We start from the raw sequence: 18582 nt of genomic DNA on the forward strand, positions 1-18582 counted from the left end.
AGACACATGCCTTTGGTGTGAGAGACCCGGGTTCGAATCCACTGTGAGACACCAATGTGTCCCTGAGCAAGACACTTAACCCCTAGTTGCTCCAGAGGCGTGCGACCTCTGACATATATAGCAATTGTAAGTCGCTTTGGATAAAAGCGTCAGCTAAATGAATAAATGTAAATGTAAATCTCTATAAACAGTCAACGGTCCGTGGGCGTGACCAGGTCTGAGGCAGAGACTAACTGCTCTCTAGACCAGCATCAAGATGAGTCCTCAACCGTAAGGTGACAAACATCACCGCAGATAACAGAACATTGTCACTTTCTTTCTGTAATGTTAGGGGATTTTTCTGAATGCAAAACTTTTCCACTTCCTATAAACAGACATGTTTATCAGACTCACATTGTCAGCGTATAACTGAACTGATGACACCGAGAGGGAAGCCTTCTATATGCAGGTTTGTCTTTATGACTTAAAAACATTTTATTTTTCATTTAGAATTAGCTACATATAAAACAGTAGAAGTTGATGCAATGTCCCCATTTGGTGAAATGAGTGAACTTCTGTGTATGTGTGGATTTTCTAATTGTGTATGCCATGTTCAGTGATTAGTTCATTTATGAATCTTAGGGAAGGGTTCACTGATGATTAATCTTAAACGTAATCTTAAAGTTTAGATTTACTTGTTGCACCATACTTTACACCTTGTTTAAAACTCAGGCTTACATTTAAACAATTTTTTGATGTTGTAGTAAACCTAGGTAATCCTAACTGGGTCATTCCGTGTCAAAACAACCAAATTTCAAAAACTTACCCGGTTCAGATTTTTTATTTTGCTAATTTCATGAAGAACGATAAACATGTATAGTGAGGAAAGCAAAAATATTAAATATCATGGATGAATATTTTCCTAGTTATCCATTATTTTGTAGAGGGGGGTCAAAATGACAGTTTTCACCTGGGATTCACAGCTAAATTACAGGGGGGTCAAAATTACTTCAGAAAGATGGCAGCATCATAATGTTACTTTTACACAGAGATTGATAGGTCTGTTAGTAAATCTGTTGACTTTAGCCATCTTCGTTGCATTATGTGCCAATGGTGACCATTCACTTTTTAAGTTTTTATTCCAAAGTTTGCATACCTGTAACTCAAGAAGCATTAAAGATATCTTAATGGTCTTTTAGATATTGGGTCTTAACAAACTTTCCTTTTGGCACTTTCATTGCTAAGGCCCTATATTGTTCGGTTCCAGAGATATTGGAATTTCAATATGGCTCCAGAAGTAAATCATTAAAAGATACACATTTTCAGTGGTTAAAAACCAAGTGTGGGTCACTTTGCAAAAAGATGATACTTCTGAAAAAGGCCTGAGGAACAAATAATGTTGAAACTACAGATGTGTCTCATTTCCTTCTGTCAAAAGAACTGCAATGAACATACCCAAGTGCCATATTCTTTTTCCAAAGTTTGCATACCTGTAACTCAAGAAGCATTAAAGATATCTTAATGGTCTTTTAGATATTGGGTCTTAACAAACTTTCCTTTTGGCACTTTCATTGCTAAGGCCCTATATTGTTCGGTTCCAGAGATATTGGAATCTCAATATGGCTCCAGAGGTAAATCATTAAAAGATACACATTTTCAGTGGTTAAAAACCAAGTGTGGGTCACTTTGCAAAAAGATGATACTTCTGAAAAAGGTCTGAGGAACAAATAATGTTGAAACTACAGATGTGTCTCATTTCCTTCTGTCAAAAGAACTGCATTGAACATACCTAAGTGCCATATTCTTTTTTCAACATTTGCATGCCTATAACTCAAGAAGTGTTACAGATATCACAGTATGATTTTAGAGAAACACTGGACACTGCTATAAGACAAATGGCCATAATCTAAGTGATGACAACAACAACAACAATAAAAAAAATAATGAATACTCTTATGGTGAAATATCGCCCGATTATCAAACGTCATACGCTCACTGGATGTAATGACAACAAATGTCATGACGGAAAAGTTTCAATATCTCGCCTTCGCTTTCATTTCGGACCATCTCCAAAAAGACATAAAAAAAAACCTAAACAAATGATTTACAAGTTTAACATGCATTTATCAAAGTAGGAAATATAATTAATGCTCTTGAGATACGAAATGGAGGCGGTTCTGGATTGAATTCCGGACTTTGAGAAGCACTGCCGTAAATGTTTACCATTTTAAGTGGCATTATATTGTTTTGCACTAACTTGGCAGAGCTGTCTGACAATAGCTGACATTAGCACATTATATTTCTAGGAGATCTAATGTCTTAAGGGTATTGTAATTAGATAATGCATCCATCTGCTTGTCTGTGTCCCCTCACAGAACTCAAATATACTGATCTGGTTCAATTATTAGGCAAGGAAGATGATCATATCTTGGTCTTTCTGTGATGATCTGAAACCAGACCTGATCTTGATGCTGAAATCTGGTTTCATTTTCTTGAACATTGAAAAACTGGGGTGAAACTCTGCAGTCACCTTGTTGCTCTTATTTGTAAGTGAATTCACATGGATGCATTATTGACTAAATGTTAAGGGGGGAAAAAAAGACTGATCATCCTATCCTGGTCATTAACAACAACAATAGTAATAGTAACAATACCAACAATACTAACTAAAAATGAACTGATGCCGCTGAATGATATACAGGGTGACCTTTACAGGGTTTCTGCAGTGATTTAAGCTCAAATTTAAGGCCTGCACAAATAAAATTAATGCCATATGAGTGGGGTACGGCGATGTCTATAGTACCATATTAAACTGTAAAATGACTGTCAAAAGCATAATTTACAATTCAGGTACAAGTTTTCACAAAAACAAAACGTTTTATAAAATGATCAACTTTTCAGCCTTTAAACCATTTGTAAGAAAATGGATAAGTCAAAAGTATTAATAATATTGATTTTAACTATTATTATCAATAAATGATTATATAAATTAGATCAAATGAATTAGGGGTGTGCAAAATTGACAACAAATTATATTTTCTGGGATTTTATCGATAACAATAATTAGACGATATTTTGCTGAGTGTGTTAGTGTGCTGGTATCTTAAGGACTACCGTGGACAGCTGACTCCTAATGTTTTTGATATTCGGTGTGGTCAGTTCACAGCAGTGATAGAAATTAATCTTTTCCAATAAGTTTCATGGGCATTTTTACCATTAAGCCATTTTTTTTAAAAGTATGCATCATCTTTTGAGTCAAATTCTTGCATTTCAATGCATCTGAAGTGGCATTTAGATATATTTACCAGCGTTGGGCAAGCTACTTGGAAAATGTAGTGAGCTAAGCTAACAGTTACTCCTCATTAAATGAAGCTACCGCCCTGGGAAATGTAGCAAGCTAAGCTACAGCAACATGGCAAAAGTAGTTTACTACATCCAAGATATTTAAAAAATATATATATTTTTTTATATTGAACCAACACCATACCAAATCAATGCTCTCTCAGTGATCACATGTAACGATGCAACATTTATTTGCATTGTTACATGTGTCATATTATTAACATTTCACCAAAATCAAGTTAAAGTTTTTGACCAGCGAATGTTTTTTTTTTGTTTTTTTCGGTCACTACCACCACATCAAAGGAAGTAAGGGCATCACATTTACATTTTCATGAACTTGCAGGTCATACAGTTTTCTGTCGCTTCAGAATGCTTTGTATAATGTAACATTAGCTTTTGTTGACGCTACCGCGCTACTTGATCAAAAAACGAGATTTGCTACTGAAAAGCTATTTGATTCAGAAAACAGCAACGCTATTGTAGTTCCTTGTCAATACTTCACTCGTACTGCGTCGCTAGACGCTATGGGGAAAACTCCTTTTTCTCAGAGGACTGAAGACTTTTTCAATAAAACTGTCAGTCAAGCAGATAGAAAGGCATAATAGTTTCGATTAATTGTTTATTCAACAGCTGTTACAAACCAATTTGGCAACAAAAATCAGTATCGTGTACAGGGCCGGATTCACCTCAGATTGTGACATAGGGAAAATAATTTTTTGCTGTCAGCCGGAAACCTCCTAGTGGTCGTTGGTATTGTGGCTTTATTGTATACATTTATATAAATGGTAACACTTCACAATAACGTTCATTAGTTAACATGTAGTTAACGTGAACTAAGAATGAACGATACTTCTGCAGCATTTATCTTAATGTTAATCTCAACATTTACTAATGCATTACAGTTTTTCTCAGTCGCTTTGGTGCATTTCTCAGATCAGAAATGAAATTCATCACATGATAAAAGCAGTTTCTCATTCTTTTGAAGTTGCTTTGGTACATTCATGCAAATGATTTGTCTGCGTTTTCCTACATTATCAGTTGCTATTGTCATGTTGTTCAATATGTATTATTTAGTTCTCTGTGCAATAGTCTTACCCATCAAAACATAGTTCATCGTATAACTCATTAAATGCAAAATGGTTGAACTAGCCTAGTTGTCATAAATTTTCTACACATTTCTATTAGTCTTTTTGTAAATTTGCCATGATTTGTGCAGGTGAATCTTGACTTTCACTTATGAAGAGAATGTAGATCAACTAATGATAAACCAGCTCTCTGAAATCCCTCATACAGTGCTGCATACAAAAGCAAAGCTCTGCCTGTGTTTGCCTTTCTAATTTTGTATTTTCGCCTTTGTGCCCATATTTATTTTTCTTTTCTATAATACAATGACGTTGTAATGTTTTTTTGGTCAGACCACTAGTAAAAGTGTAACTGTGAATCCTATCCAGTCTCTTTCAATCAATATCCCACATACAGTAATGTGTAAATTTGTACTTTTGAAATGGATATATGGCATACATAAGAAGTGCAGCCTTCTGCATTTCAGTACAGTAACTGTCATCCAAACTGTTGCCATAGTTTATATCAGCTAATACTAACAGAGTGCACTGTTATATTGACAACATGACTAAGCACTTTGCCTTTCTTGTTTGTGAACAATGACACAAGGACTTTTCATTCTCATGCCGCTGATTTGTTCATTGACATAAATACTTACATGAAAACATAAAAACTAGATGAACTAAAGATTTTGAGCAAGTTACAGGCTTTTGTAGGTAATCCATTGTGTGGTGCTGTTTGTACAAATTGCAAATATTAAGATTCGAGCAAAAAGTGACTGAGAAAAAATGTAAAATCAAAAGTTAGTTAATGCACTGTGAACTAACTTGAACTACCAATGAACGACTGTATTTTCATTAACTAACATTAACAAAGATGAATAAATAAGCCTGGCCTACTGTAATAAATGTATTGTTCATTGTATGCTCATGTTAGTTAATACATTAGCTAACATTAATGAAATCTTATTGTATGATGTTACCATATAGATAATAGGTCTGGCTACATTTATTTGCATCGTTACATGTGTCATATTATTAACATTTCACCAAAATCAAGTTCAAGCTTTTGACCAGCGAATGTTTTTTTTTTGTTTTTTTCGGTCACTACCACCACATCAAAGGAAGTAAGGGCATCACATTTACATTTTCATGAACTTGCAGGTCATACAGTTTTCTGTCGCTTCAGAATGCTTTGTATAATGTAACATTAGCTTTTGTTGACGCTACCGCGCTACTTGATCAAAAAACGAGATTTGCTACTGAAAAGGTATTTGATTCAGAAAACAGCAACGCTATTGTAGTTCCTTGTCAATACTTCACTCGTACTGCGTCGCTAGACGCTATGGAGAAAACTCCTTTTTCTCAGAGGACTGAAGACTTTTTCAATCACGCAGTGTGACTGCACGGCCATTGGCTCATGCAGTAAATAAAAACGAACCAATGGCTCGTCAGCAGCACTGCACGAGCCTATGGCGGCAAAGCCCGCCAGAGCCTGCCAAAAGTAAAATATGGTGGTGGTAGTGTGATGGTCTGGGGCTGTTTTGCTGCATCAGGACCTGGAAGACTTGCTGTGATAAATGGAACCATGAATTCAGCTGTCTACCAAAAAATCCTGAAGGACATTGGGTCTCATTCAAGTGCGTACGTTTTTCGTATTTATACGCACATTTGAACTTCTCACGAAAACTTTCCACCTAATTCACAACACGTGCGTACGCACATGAGCTTGTTCTTAAACTCGTTCTTCTGTTAGTGAATCTGGAGTCTTCTAAATGAGCGCCCGCGTGCACGAGGTTAGTGATTAGCATAATACACGCCCAAACCAGCTCCATATAAGGGCTTTCCGCAAAGCGGCACTCGTCTAGAGAAAGAAAATTATGGCATCGAAACAAAAGACTAAGAAAAATAACTTTAACGATAATGAACGTGAGGTTTTGCTGTCTGAGGTGGAAGCCAGAAAAAAATTGTTATTTAAAAGCAACTGAACAGCCATTCGTCACTCTCAGCAAACATATCTGTGCACCAGAGCCGGCGCCAGGGCACCTCCATCGGGGGGCATTTAAATTTCTAGGGGGGGGGGGGGGCACAAATCACATTGTGTGTGTGTGTGGGGGGGGGGGGGTGTATTCGTGAAGAGCGTGCAATCTGTGATCGCGTGCAGTTGCTGACGCTCGCTAAAGCGTTCAATTGCTTTCTTATGTGCGCTGTTTTATCGGTACTTTCGCTTTCAAAATCGATCGCGTTCAGCAAGGAGGGGAGAGGATGGAAAGTGGGGAGGCACAGTAACTCGTTTGAGGGGCCACGGCCCACGAGTGCCCCCCTTGGCGCCGGCCCTGCTGTGCGCTCTCTAAAGACGTGCTCTCTCCTTAGAGCACACGCCGCAATGTCTTCAAGCAGTACCAAGTGTGCCATGCCTCCAAACACAAGGTGAGAAACAATAATCACCGTTTATATAAGCATAGATCAGGTGGTTTGTTGTTTGGACCTCTAATTTTATATATATATATATATATATTTATATAATTGGACCTCTAATTATACTTTATTATCAATTTTAACGTCTAGTTACTTTTCACCCACCCTGTACATAACATATCTAATTATATGTGGGGTTCTTTATACATGCTTATAAGGCCCTGGGCGTACATGATTATTGCGTACGTGTGGTATAAATTGTTCTTTAATTTTTTCGTACATTTAGAATAAATTTTAATACGAAAGTTTTTGATGAATCATGATTTATTCGTGAAAACGTCCGTACGCACATTTCATGCAAAAATTAGTGCGTACGCATGTTTAGTGAATGAGACCCATTGTCCGGCCATCTGTTCGTGACCTCAAGCTGAAGAGAACTTGGGTTCTGCAGCAGGACAATGATCCAAAACACACCAGCAAATCCACCTCTGAATGGCTGAAGAAAAACAAAATGAAGACTTTGGAGTGGCCTAGTCAAAGTCCTGACCTGAATCCTATTGAGATGCTGTGGCATGACCTTAAAAAGGCGGTTCATGCTCGAAAACCCTCCAATGTGGCTGAATTACAACAATTCTGCCAAGATGATTGGGCCAAAATTCCTCCACGGCGCTGTAACAGACTCATTGCAAGTTATCGCAAACGCTTGATTGCAGTTGATGCTGCTAAGGGTGGCCCAACCAGTTATTAGGTTTAGGGGCAAGCACTTTTTCACACAGGGCCATGTGGGTTTGGATTTTATTTTCCCTTCATAATAAAAAACTTCATTCAAAAACTGCATGTTGTGTTTACTTGTGTTATCTTTGATTAATATTTAAATTTGTTTGATGATCTGAAACATTAAAGTGTGACAAACATGCAAAAAAATTAAAAATCAGGAAGGGGGCCAACACTTTTTCACACCAGTGTATGTTAACTGATTCATTCTCTGCCAGCACGTGTCGCATTTGGCAGAAATATACCGGTTTTCCAGGTAAAGACAGAACACAAAGCAGCGCAGCACCGGACTTTGAACTTGCCAGCGCTCATGTTTATTTCATGAAGTCATAGCCTTTTGAAGTTTAATCGTCACATTCAGCCATATCGCAATTCTGGACTTTCCGTCCTCTTGAAATCATAATTAAGATTTTCTTGTAAAATTTAAGACTTTTTAAGGCCTTCAATTTGATACAACTAAATTTAAGACCCCACGGAAACCCTGCTTTAAAATGTTTGAATTTTAGACAGACAATTTTTAAAAACATGGTGGCACTAATCTATGTCATCCCTGTTATCCACATGTCAAAAACAGTTACTCTAAAAAGTAACAGGTTGACAGTAACAGGCTTGACAATTTCAAACACATTTGCTAACTGTTAATTGTTAAGTTCATAAAAGCAAGTTGTATACTTTGAAACGGTGTTACTTGTAGATATTGATTATATTAAATGTAATAAATAATTGTTACAATGTTTAAAATGGTAACAGTATTGACATTGCACAATGCCCCCCCCCAGTCAGAAATAAAACATTAAACAGGAGTGAGAAAAACATTCTTGTGTTTTAAGTGTTGGAATCCTGGTTAAGAGATTATGTAACATCCTATAAGTGATGTAACTTGAATTTACCATTATTTTACAATAGTTTTTTGATGAGGGTAACAGGGATGACATGAAATTATTTTGAATTATTTATATTTTATAGAAAAAAAATGTATAATTATGCCAAAAACATTGCTTAACAATGAGACTGTATTTAGAACAATATACAAATGTGATATGTGACCAAGTCCTGCTGAAAGAAAAAAATCATAGTCAGGGACAGGCCAAAAACCTTTAACATTATCAGCATAAGTGCTAGTTCAGTTATTTAAAATAATATATTATTGATGTAATATTCATGAAAGAACACATAGTATTGTTATGTTTTTAATTCATACATTTATATGTTTTCATATTAACTCTATGTTTGATTATTTCTTAGGGATGCAAATGGCACCGATTTCGTGGAATGATCCTGAAGTATTTAAACCAGCAGATTTAACTGCACAGCACACACTTACAATAAACAGAACTTTATCGTGTATTGGTGTGGATGCTAATTTAGTTCCCTCTTGAATGGTCTCTCCCTTTGTGTCGTTTGATGCTATGGGGAAACTCCTGTTTACTGTTACTGAAGCATGATTTGTTCACGTTTGTGTAGCTGCACAAACCAATGGCTCTCTGACCCACCAAAAAGGGAGGAGCTGATCACTATATAAATCAGCTCGGAGCGCCATTTCATCAGGATCTTTCTCCTTCAGCGACAAGATAATCTTAGCTGACTCTGCTATCAGTAAGTTGGAAAAGAACAAGAAGGAAGAAAGAAGCTCAGTTGCTCGTCGCTGTAGAAGGAGCCCCAGCAGACGAAGACCTGTGGACATCCGGCACCTTTGAAAAGAGTCATTTCTGAGCAAATTTCCTGCAACATTGTTGCAAATAATTCGTAACATTTATATAACGCTCTTCTGGGTACTCAAAGTGCTTGAAGGCAAATGTCATGCCGCAAGTGTGGCTCCCTGTGCATGATGCAGGTGGGCAGGATGAGTGCATTGTCTGGGCAGCACCCGTGCAGAGGCTGTGCTCACTGAGATGTCACGCTCTCACTGCAAGGGTATGAGTCTCACCCTTCTCTGCTCGTGGATTGCCTTCTTTAATGAAGGTGGTCCTCCCCGCTCTGCTCTCCGATTTCCTTTGTCTCCCAAGAGAAAGAAACAGCGGAGCAGCGGGGCTCTGACATCGGGCTCGAGTGATATCACACCAATTCAGCTCCCGCATACTTCCCTCTCTCCTCATAGCCTCGCTTCGTCAGTGTGCTTCACACAGAAGGTTAAACGTCCCTTGTCGGCAGCGAACGGCTTAGTTTTCTTCGGCGCTTCTGAAGAGGAGATCGCCGTTGATGACTCCATGTCTCCTTGCTGGCAGTTCCTTCCTAGTGATCTTGAAGACATTGATTATCTTCTTCAGGTGTGTTTGATTAGGGTTCGAGCTAAACTCTGCAGGACACCGGCCCTCCAGGACCGAAGTTGCCCTGCCCTGATCTAAGCCCTGCATAATGACATTGGCATGGCCAGTGAATGTGTGACTTGCAAGAGTTTAGGCCTAACGACTGTAAAGTCATCCTCAAACCGAGGCACGGCTACATAGTATTGTTAAAAGTCCTCTCCACTTTGCAGAGGTGGGCACAACTTTAGTGAAACATTAGTTTCAACATTACTTGAGTGAAAGTACAGATACTGCTGGTCAAATATTACTCTGTTACAAGTTAAAGTTGTAAAGACACATTTTTACTTAAGTTATAGTACAGAAATACTTGCTTTTAAAAGTACTTAAAAGTAAATTTCCTTTTTTATGTTAATGAGCTGTTTTATTATTGTTGCATGTAATACTTGCAATACCTCTGAAGCAACTTATAATACATTACACCTACCGAATATACTGACTAGCTTGTAGTATCTTTGAAATAAAGAGCTTTTAGAATGTTAAAAACATATGGGAAAATGAAATTAACATCCCTCCCCATCCTCACAAATGCAGCATGGTAGTGATTTCACACAGCTCTGGCAGTGCGTGCACACATCTGTGTGTAACCATTCATCCAAATTTGAACTGAGTGGACAGTGAAATTGCTGAAAACGCAGACTGAATAGAAAAAGTCTGTGCAGTGCTGCTTCAAGTCAAACACCTATTGTGTTTTCTTAGGAGACACACAACAGTTCTTCTGTGGCTTTATAGGTAATATTTTCATTTGCACAATTTTGCAAACTCAAATATGTGTTGAATATATATACCACAATATTAACTTCTTATTATTTAATTGTTGCAAATTAATATCTTAATAATTAATAGTGTTCAAAAACAGCTGGGAAATCACTTGATGCAAGAGTGATTACTGATAGCCTGTCTAAAAAAAGGTTCACATTTTAAATAAAAAATAATAAAAAATCACTCACCGACAATCAAAGTGGCTACATAATAACGACTTTCTACTTTGAGGATCTTGATAGAAATGTATGTTTTTACAAAAAAAAATGCTTAAGTAAAGTACAGATACTCAAAAATTTTGCTTAAGTACCGTACTCAACTAAATGTACATAGTTACTGTCCACCTCGGCCACTTTGTTTAGAGCTCAAGTTATCACCCTTCTAGTGCTCCCTGCTGCAGATGGTGAACAGGGTCCCAATCCCCCTTGCCCTATTCGGGCCCTTAGAATGTATGTTGAGCACTCTAGTCTGTTCAGACACTCAGAGCAGCTTTTTTTATGCTACGAAGCAGAGACCTTGCTGATCTCACTGGATAGTGAATGGTATAGCCTTGGCTTACGCCTCAGTAGGCTTGCAATGCCCTATAGACAGGAGGGCCCACTCCACCAGAGGAATGGCTTCCTCCTGAGAGTGGTCCAGCAGCATTTCTATTGGTGAGATTTGTGCAGCCGCTGGCTGGTTGTTGCCGTCTACCTATACCAACTTTTATAACTTTGATGTCCCTGCTTATGCTTATAGGAGCCCTCAGTACGGGTGCTCTGGGGCTGGGTTCGCAAAGCAGTCTTCATCCTGCACTTGCTTATAGCACAGCGCTATTGGATGCATTCCCTATAGCATTAAGTGACACAAAGGAAGAGACTTATTAACTCTGGTAACTAACGAAACCTCAGTTCTTTGAGATAAGGGAATGAACATTGCGTAAGTTGCAGTGCTATAAAGCTGCATGTGAATCGATGACTATTGCTTCAGTCAAAAGATTCTGTTGAATTGGTGCTTTGAGCCAACTTAAATAGCGATTGGTTCCTCCCCTTTTGGTGGGTTACAGCGCCATTGGTTTGTGCAACTACACAAAAGTGAACAAATCAGGCTTCAGTAACAGCGTTTCACCATAGTGTCAAGCGACGCAATGTTCGTTCGCTCTCAGGGAACCAAGGTTGCGCTTTCCTTATAGTTATTTTTATAGTTATCATCTTTGGTGTGAATGGGCCTTAAGTGTCTGTATCAACCAGCTCCCAAGTTCAGTAGTAGGTCTAGGAGTTAGCCATTTCTAGAGCTGTATTATTGCCCAGTGTATTGAACTTTGGCTCCCTAAAATGCATGTAATGCACTGTAAAAACTTTGAGGGACTATTCCTATGGGGGTTTTTTTTTATTGAGTTTTGAGCTAACAAAACAGGGTAAGAATGGCAAATTTATGACAGTTACAATAGAGATGCATAATAAACAGAAAGGAAATCTGAAAAAAATTAACTACATCTCATTTATGTAGACTGTAACAGCTGAAATAATCTTGATTTATTTTTCATCAGGGAAAACAAAGGACATTGGAACAGCAGGAATCAGTTCAGATTAACACCTAGGATAAAGACAAAAGGATAAAGACTTAAAAATGAATAATATATTCCACAAACTCCATGTTGAAGGCAAGCACCTCAATAAACTCGGAGCTGCAGATGTTCTTCAGATAACTGAACATTCATTACAGTCCCATGAGTTTTATTCTGAAAAGGAGCTGATTCAGACTTTCATACAAAAACTACTGATGATGAACTACAGAGCAAGATACATAAAAATTAAAGAGACTGACAAACAGGATCAAACACAACAAACAGACAACGACTTTTCTGAAGAAGAGAGTGATATTTTTGATGATGTTTTTGGAAACAGCTCTCCGTCAGACAAAGCATCAAGTCAGTCAGACCCTGTTCACCCAATGGATGTTCAGATGGCTGTGTTTCATTGTGCTGATGGTTTCCTGAAGCAGCTGATGGTGACTAAACTGTCCCAGTGTCAGTACGCTCTGCCTCTGCTTGTTCCTGATCCATTCACACAACAGATTGAGTTTCCTCTCTGGACATTCAGACAAATCAGCAAGAGCTGGAAGATGAGAGGCACCAACAATGAAACCATCAGTCAAAACCAGATGGTCTACAAGGCAGAAACTCCAATGGTGTTTTTCTTCAGGTTTGGCTCTGTGTCTTCATCCAAGTCTCAGCTGATGAACAGTCTGATCAATGAGAAACACAACACGTTCTTCCACAGGAACTGCCCAGGCAGCAGCAGAACCAGAGAACTGATGGATGGAGTGGTGGAGATCGCCTGGTACTGCCCTTCTGGAACATATGATGATAAATTCACTGACTGTGTTGCATTCTGTAATCTACACGGTGATGCAGGAGACCATGAGAAACAGCTGCAGATCCTCACTGAGATGGCCTCAGTCAATGTTGTTCTTCTACCACGACTGGACAGGAATGACAGACATGCAGCAAAGATCCAAAACCTGTACAAGGACAGAAAGCCACTCATTTGTCTTTTTGATGAGAATGATTCTTCTGTAATTATGACGAAGAAAGGGAAATTCAAAATTGGTCAGAAATGTAGAAGTCAGTCAGATGTATCTGAAGAACTCAGAAAAACTATAAATGCTTGTCTCTTAGAATTGTCTACCACTTTTAGACTTGAAGATCTGTCCAAACACTCAGATATCAGAGTAGATGAGGAAGATGATGAAGACTGCAGGAGAGGAAGAGAAGCAGCACAGCAGATGATCAGTCTGCTGAAGAAGAAAGAGCTGAGACAAATCAAAGAATCATTTCTGCCTCATCAGGGGAAACTGTGGCATCAGTGGTGTCAGAAGAACAAAGAACTACATCGACCTCAAGGAGAAAAGATTGAAATGGAAATAAGTAGAAAAAAAACACAAATGAATAAAATCCGTGAACAGCAGCATGAATGTGACATCAGCGATTTTATCAACTGCTTAATCGAACAAATGTGCTCATATGATAAACTTGAGAAGATGTTTTTTCTCAAATGGCTTAGAATTCTCCTGGATGAACATACATCAGCTGATCTTTCTGCTCTACATCACAAGTATCATGAAAAGTGGTCAACAGTCTTACAACTGAAAGAGAAACATGAAAAGTCAGAACAACTTAAAACTGAACAAACTGAACTTGAGACAGTATCTGACGAACTTCAGGCTGCAACGTTTGGTTTAGAGCACATCATGAGGGAGATCGGTCAGATCTATGAATCATGTTCATCTGTGAAGAAGAACAAGAAAGACCTGCAGTTTGACTTCTCTTCTCTCCCGAGTCTCGCAGCAGAGATGATGATCTCTGGATTTCCTGTGGAGCTGATGGATGGAGATGCTGCTCATGTTCCTGTGATCTGGATCTCTGCTGTTTTAGATGAACTCATCCAGAAACTGGGAGACCAGACCAGAGTCTTTGTGCTGTCAGTTTTAGGGCTTCAGAGCTCTGGGAAATCCACCATGCTGAACGCCATGTTTGGACTCCAGTTTGCCGTCAGTGCTGGCAGATGCACCAGAGGAGCTTTCATGCAGCTGGTCAGATTGTCAGACGAGATGAAAACACAACTGAACTTTGACTATATTCTGGTTGTTGATACTGAGGGTCTTCGTTCTCTAGAACTGGCTGGAAGATCAACAAGACATCATGACAATGAATTTGCCACATTTGTTATTGGTCTTGCAAATCTAACGCTGATCAACATTTTTGGAGAAAACACGGCTGAGATGCAGGACATTCTTCAGATTGTTGTTCAGGCCTTTATGAGGATGAAGAAGGTCAAACTGAATCCCAGATGTGTGTTTGTGCATCAGAATGTTTCAGATGTCGCAGCTCGAGAAAAAACCATGGAGGCAAGAAGACAACTGCTGGAGAAATTAGATGAGATGACAAAACTCGCTGCTAAAGAGGAAGTCTATGATGCAGAACATTTCAGTGAAGTCATTAAATTTGATGTTCAGAATGATGTGAAGTATTTTGCTCAGCTGTGGGAGGGAAACCCACCCATGGCACCACCAAACCCAAACTACTGTGAAAACATTCAAGAACTGAAGAAATGTATTAAGTATCATGCCTCAAAATCACATAGAATGCTGCTGAAAGACTTCAAAATTCATATTAAAGATCTCTGGGAGGGTTTACTGAATGAACAATTTGTCTTCAGCTTCAGAAACTCTCTGGAGATTTCAGTCTACAGGAAACTGGAGACCGAATACAGCAAGTGGTCCTGGAGTCTTCACAATGCCATGCTGAAAATTGAGAATAAACTACACAACAAAATAGAAAATGAAGCAATTCGTGAAGTTGAGAAAATTTATCTTAAAAAAGAACTGAAGAATACAAGTGAAGAAGTGAAAAAATCAATGTCAGAATTCTTTGAGAAAGACACATATGCAGAAATACTGATTCAGTGGAAAACATCCTTTGAAACCAAAATCAAAGAGCTTGAGAACAACATTGTGAAGGAAACAAAGAAAAAAATGAATGAGATTCTTCATCAACAAGACCTTAAGAAAAAACATCATCTGATGACACATCATGAAAACACTATATTTGAAAAGAGCAAAGAACTTGCTTTAAAGCTCAAAGATAAAGCAAATGATGAAGAAACACTGAAGAAAGAGTTTGACTTGTTTTGGAAAATGAACATGAAGATCATCAGTGACACTCCAGCAATCAGAGACATTGGCATAATGAACATGAAAGAAATCCTCAGTGATAAGAAAAAAGATGAGTACTATAGTATTTTCCAGAAATACTGTCATGGAGCCCCATCAGATGCTATTTTTGGTGAGATCATCTGTCAGAAACTCAAAGATCCCATTGAGCAGAGTCTCTACAAGAACACTGCCAGAGATCTGACAGATGAAATGAGATCAAACTGTGAATCACTGAATGGAAACAGATCAAATCTGGAAAAACACATCCTGAAGACACTGGCAGAAGAGGAGGATTTTGGCAAATACATGAACTACATTAAAACTCCCAGAGATCACTTCCAGAGTTTCATCAGAAATGAAGTCAGTCGGTACATCGCTGATAAGTTCAGTGTCAGTGTTTTACCCAAGATGAAGGAGAACACTAAACTCCTGCAGCAGAAGATCATGAAAGCAGCTCATCAATCTACTGAACATGTTCAAGTGAAAAGAGATGCTGGTTTGTGGTTGAAGAGTTTCACACAGCGGCTCTCAGATGAGCTGATCTTCTCTGAAAAAGACTTCAGTGGAGTCAATCATGATGATGTTGATGATGTCAACGTTTTAGAAGATGTGATCAGAAAAGAACTTCCTAATATAATGTCAGACATCAGCCGTAGATTCAACAAAGAGACATTTCCAGTAAAGCTGGACTTTAAATTCAGACCAGATGAGCTTTTGATTGATCACCTCTGTCAGTGCTGTTGGGTTCAGTGTCCGTTCTGTAAAGCCATCTGCACCAACACCATAGAAAACCATGATGTAGATCACAGTGTTGCTATCCATCGTAATATTGGACTCAATGGGTGGTTTTACAGAGGAACAACAAACTTGTCTATTAACATCTGCACATCATCAGTAGCAGGTAATGGATATTTTTATCCAAATGCTTCAGATGATAGAGTCCTCTGGAGAGATTACAGAACAGCAGGGGGAGTTTATGCAGACTGGAGCATCACCCCTGACCTCTCTGAACTGCCGTACTGGAAGTGGTTTGTGTGCAGATTCCAAGAAGATCTGGAAAAATACTACAATAAAACATTTGATGGTTGGGGTAAGATCCCAGACAACTGGAGAACATACTCAAAACATGAAGCTGTTGAGTCTTTGGAAAAATACATTTAATTAAACAGAAATGTTTCTGCCCGGTCTATGATTCACAGTTTGAAACGAGTTCCTCTTTTTCAGTTTAGTGATTCTGAAATCCACTAAATTTCATAAAATATGTAGAGAGAGGATTTAAGTAAATTTAAAGTAAAGTGATTGTTTCAAAAGCCTGAAAATGTTCTTTATCTCAGTATATGTGATTTGTCCTCTATAGACAATGTCTAATTTTGACAAAATACTCTTTTAAAAAGTTGGATTCCAGAATTGTAACCAAGAAAACTAAAATGTGTATCTCTGTAATAGTTTATTTAAATTGTTTGTTTGCAACAAAGTGGTAGATAAATGTGGTATATTGATGTTTCCAGAAATAAGTGAATTTCTTTATAGAAATACAGTTTTTATTGAATATTAACTGTGTGGATATGAATTATTGAATTATCGTGTCTCTGCGCATATATGAATGTTTGCTTGTGTAAATATACAATAAACATGATACAATACACAATACAAAAAATACAATTGCTTCAGAATCAGCATCACAGAGATAAAAAGGAGCTGTCCATTAATAAGGAGCCTAACCCTTTAATGATTTTAAAAGTAACCAGCTGGATTTTAAAATTTCTACCATTTTTAATAGTCAGCCAATGCAGTGTTACAGAGAGTATATGTTGTAGTTTAGATATATTTTTAGGATGGAAAAGTGCAGTCAATTTATTCAATTGTGCTATTAGTATACTACTAAAATTTTAAAGTTTAACTAAAATTTAAAATATATACTTTCAGTCTACCTTTAATGTACTTCTCAGTAATAAACTTTGCACTTAAGTGAAATAAATTGTACTTAAGTATACTTGACTTATATTAACAGTATATTTGGCCTATACTTCTCTATACTGTTAATTTGATCAAAATATACTTAAAAAGTGTAATTAAGTATTGTACATATATTTGGCTTGTAGTTAGAGCTGGGTAGTAACTGATTACATTTTAAAATTCTTGTAATCAGACTAGTTACTTTTTTATAGATTACATGATTACAAACTATTCACATAGCGAGAAATTATTGTTAATATACTGATTCTCCATAATTCCTTTTAATTTCTTTCTAAAATAGCCTACCACTTGCATACATTCAGAAGAGTTTTGTGGACATTCACACAAAGACTAGTCACAAGTCAGGATTTAATTACAAAGAAAACTGACAGGTCACATCCCAGCTAACACAAATACGTAACTGCAACGTAATCTGGTGACCAAACTTACGTCGTGGCAACCGGAAAAGTGAAAGGTGCGTATACGTCGCCACGACGTAATTTTGTGACGTTGCCAGTTCGTAACTGTGACGTTGTGGCAACGTCGTGGATCAATAGTTGTGTGCTGGTAATCAGTTGGTAATTTTTATAATTATTTATTTTCTATGCAGTAGTTTAACCTAATTTTATATCCTCATATGCCCAAACTAATGTAAAGGCTGTTTCAACAGCTGTGAATGATGAATACGAAATTAATTAAATTTATTTATTTTGAAAAACACACAAATATGAACAGTAAAATACACCCAAATTATGAATAAAAACATAGAATATACAGCGAAATATGAATGAAAGCATTCATCCAGGGTCACAATTATTATTTACTAATAGGTTCACTTTAGAATACTGTTTCAGGTTCAAAGTAATTCTTGCGGAATTATCTAATAATTCTTTATTAATTACTAATAGGTTCCCAATATTTTCACTTTAGAATAGGCCTACTGTTTCAGGTTCTAAATAAGTCCTGTGGAATTATTTGATAATTTGTTTATTAATTACTAATTGGTTACCTGTATTTTCACTTTCCCTCAGTCCTTGCCTTACATTCAGGAATTGAATTAATGGTAATATGGTATATGCTGAGGAGGCACACATACAGTACTGTATATAAAATATAAAAACTAAGGTAAGTTATCACATGGCACTGGAGTGGTGGTGGGATTCTTATCGGAAGCTGATTTCTCACACTCACAAAACAATTCACTGCACAAGCAAACCTCTATAAAATTTATTGCATTTATTAATATCGCATTTTCATACTACTACTGCTGCTAATAACATTTATATGAAAGG

General features: G+C 37.5%; 1 protein-coding gene across 1 annotated transcript; it reads left to right on the plus strand.

Moving 5' to 3' along the window:
- Nucleotides 1-227: 227 nt before the first annotated feature.
- Nucleotides 228-17439, plus strand: LOC306854284 (interferon-induced very large GTPase 1-like). Its single transcript, XM_079392162.1, has 2 exons — nucleotides 228-448; nucleotides 12168-17439. Exon 2 carries the CDS (start codon nucleotides 12248-12250, stop codon nucleotides 16493-16495), a length of 4248 nt encoding a protein of 1415 aa, XP_079248288.1. The 5' UTR covers nucleotides 228-448; nucleotides 12168-12247; the 3' UTR covers nucleotides 16496-17439.
- The last annotated feature ends 1143 nt before the right edge of the window (nucleotides 17440-18582 follow it).

This window comes from Barbus barbus, assembly GCF_936440315.1.
Source record: "Barbus barbus genome assembly, chromosome: 3".
NCBI lineage: Eukaryota > Metazoa > Chordata > Actinopteri > Cypriniformes > Cyprinidae > Barbus > Barbus barbus.

Coding starts and splice junctions, on each gene's coding strand:
- LOC306854284 (XM_079392162.1), top strand. CDS start 12,248: ATGAATAATATATTCCACAAACTCCATGTTGAAGGCAAGCACCTCAAT.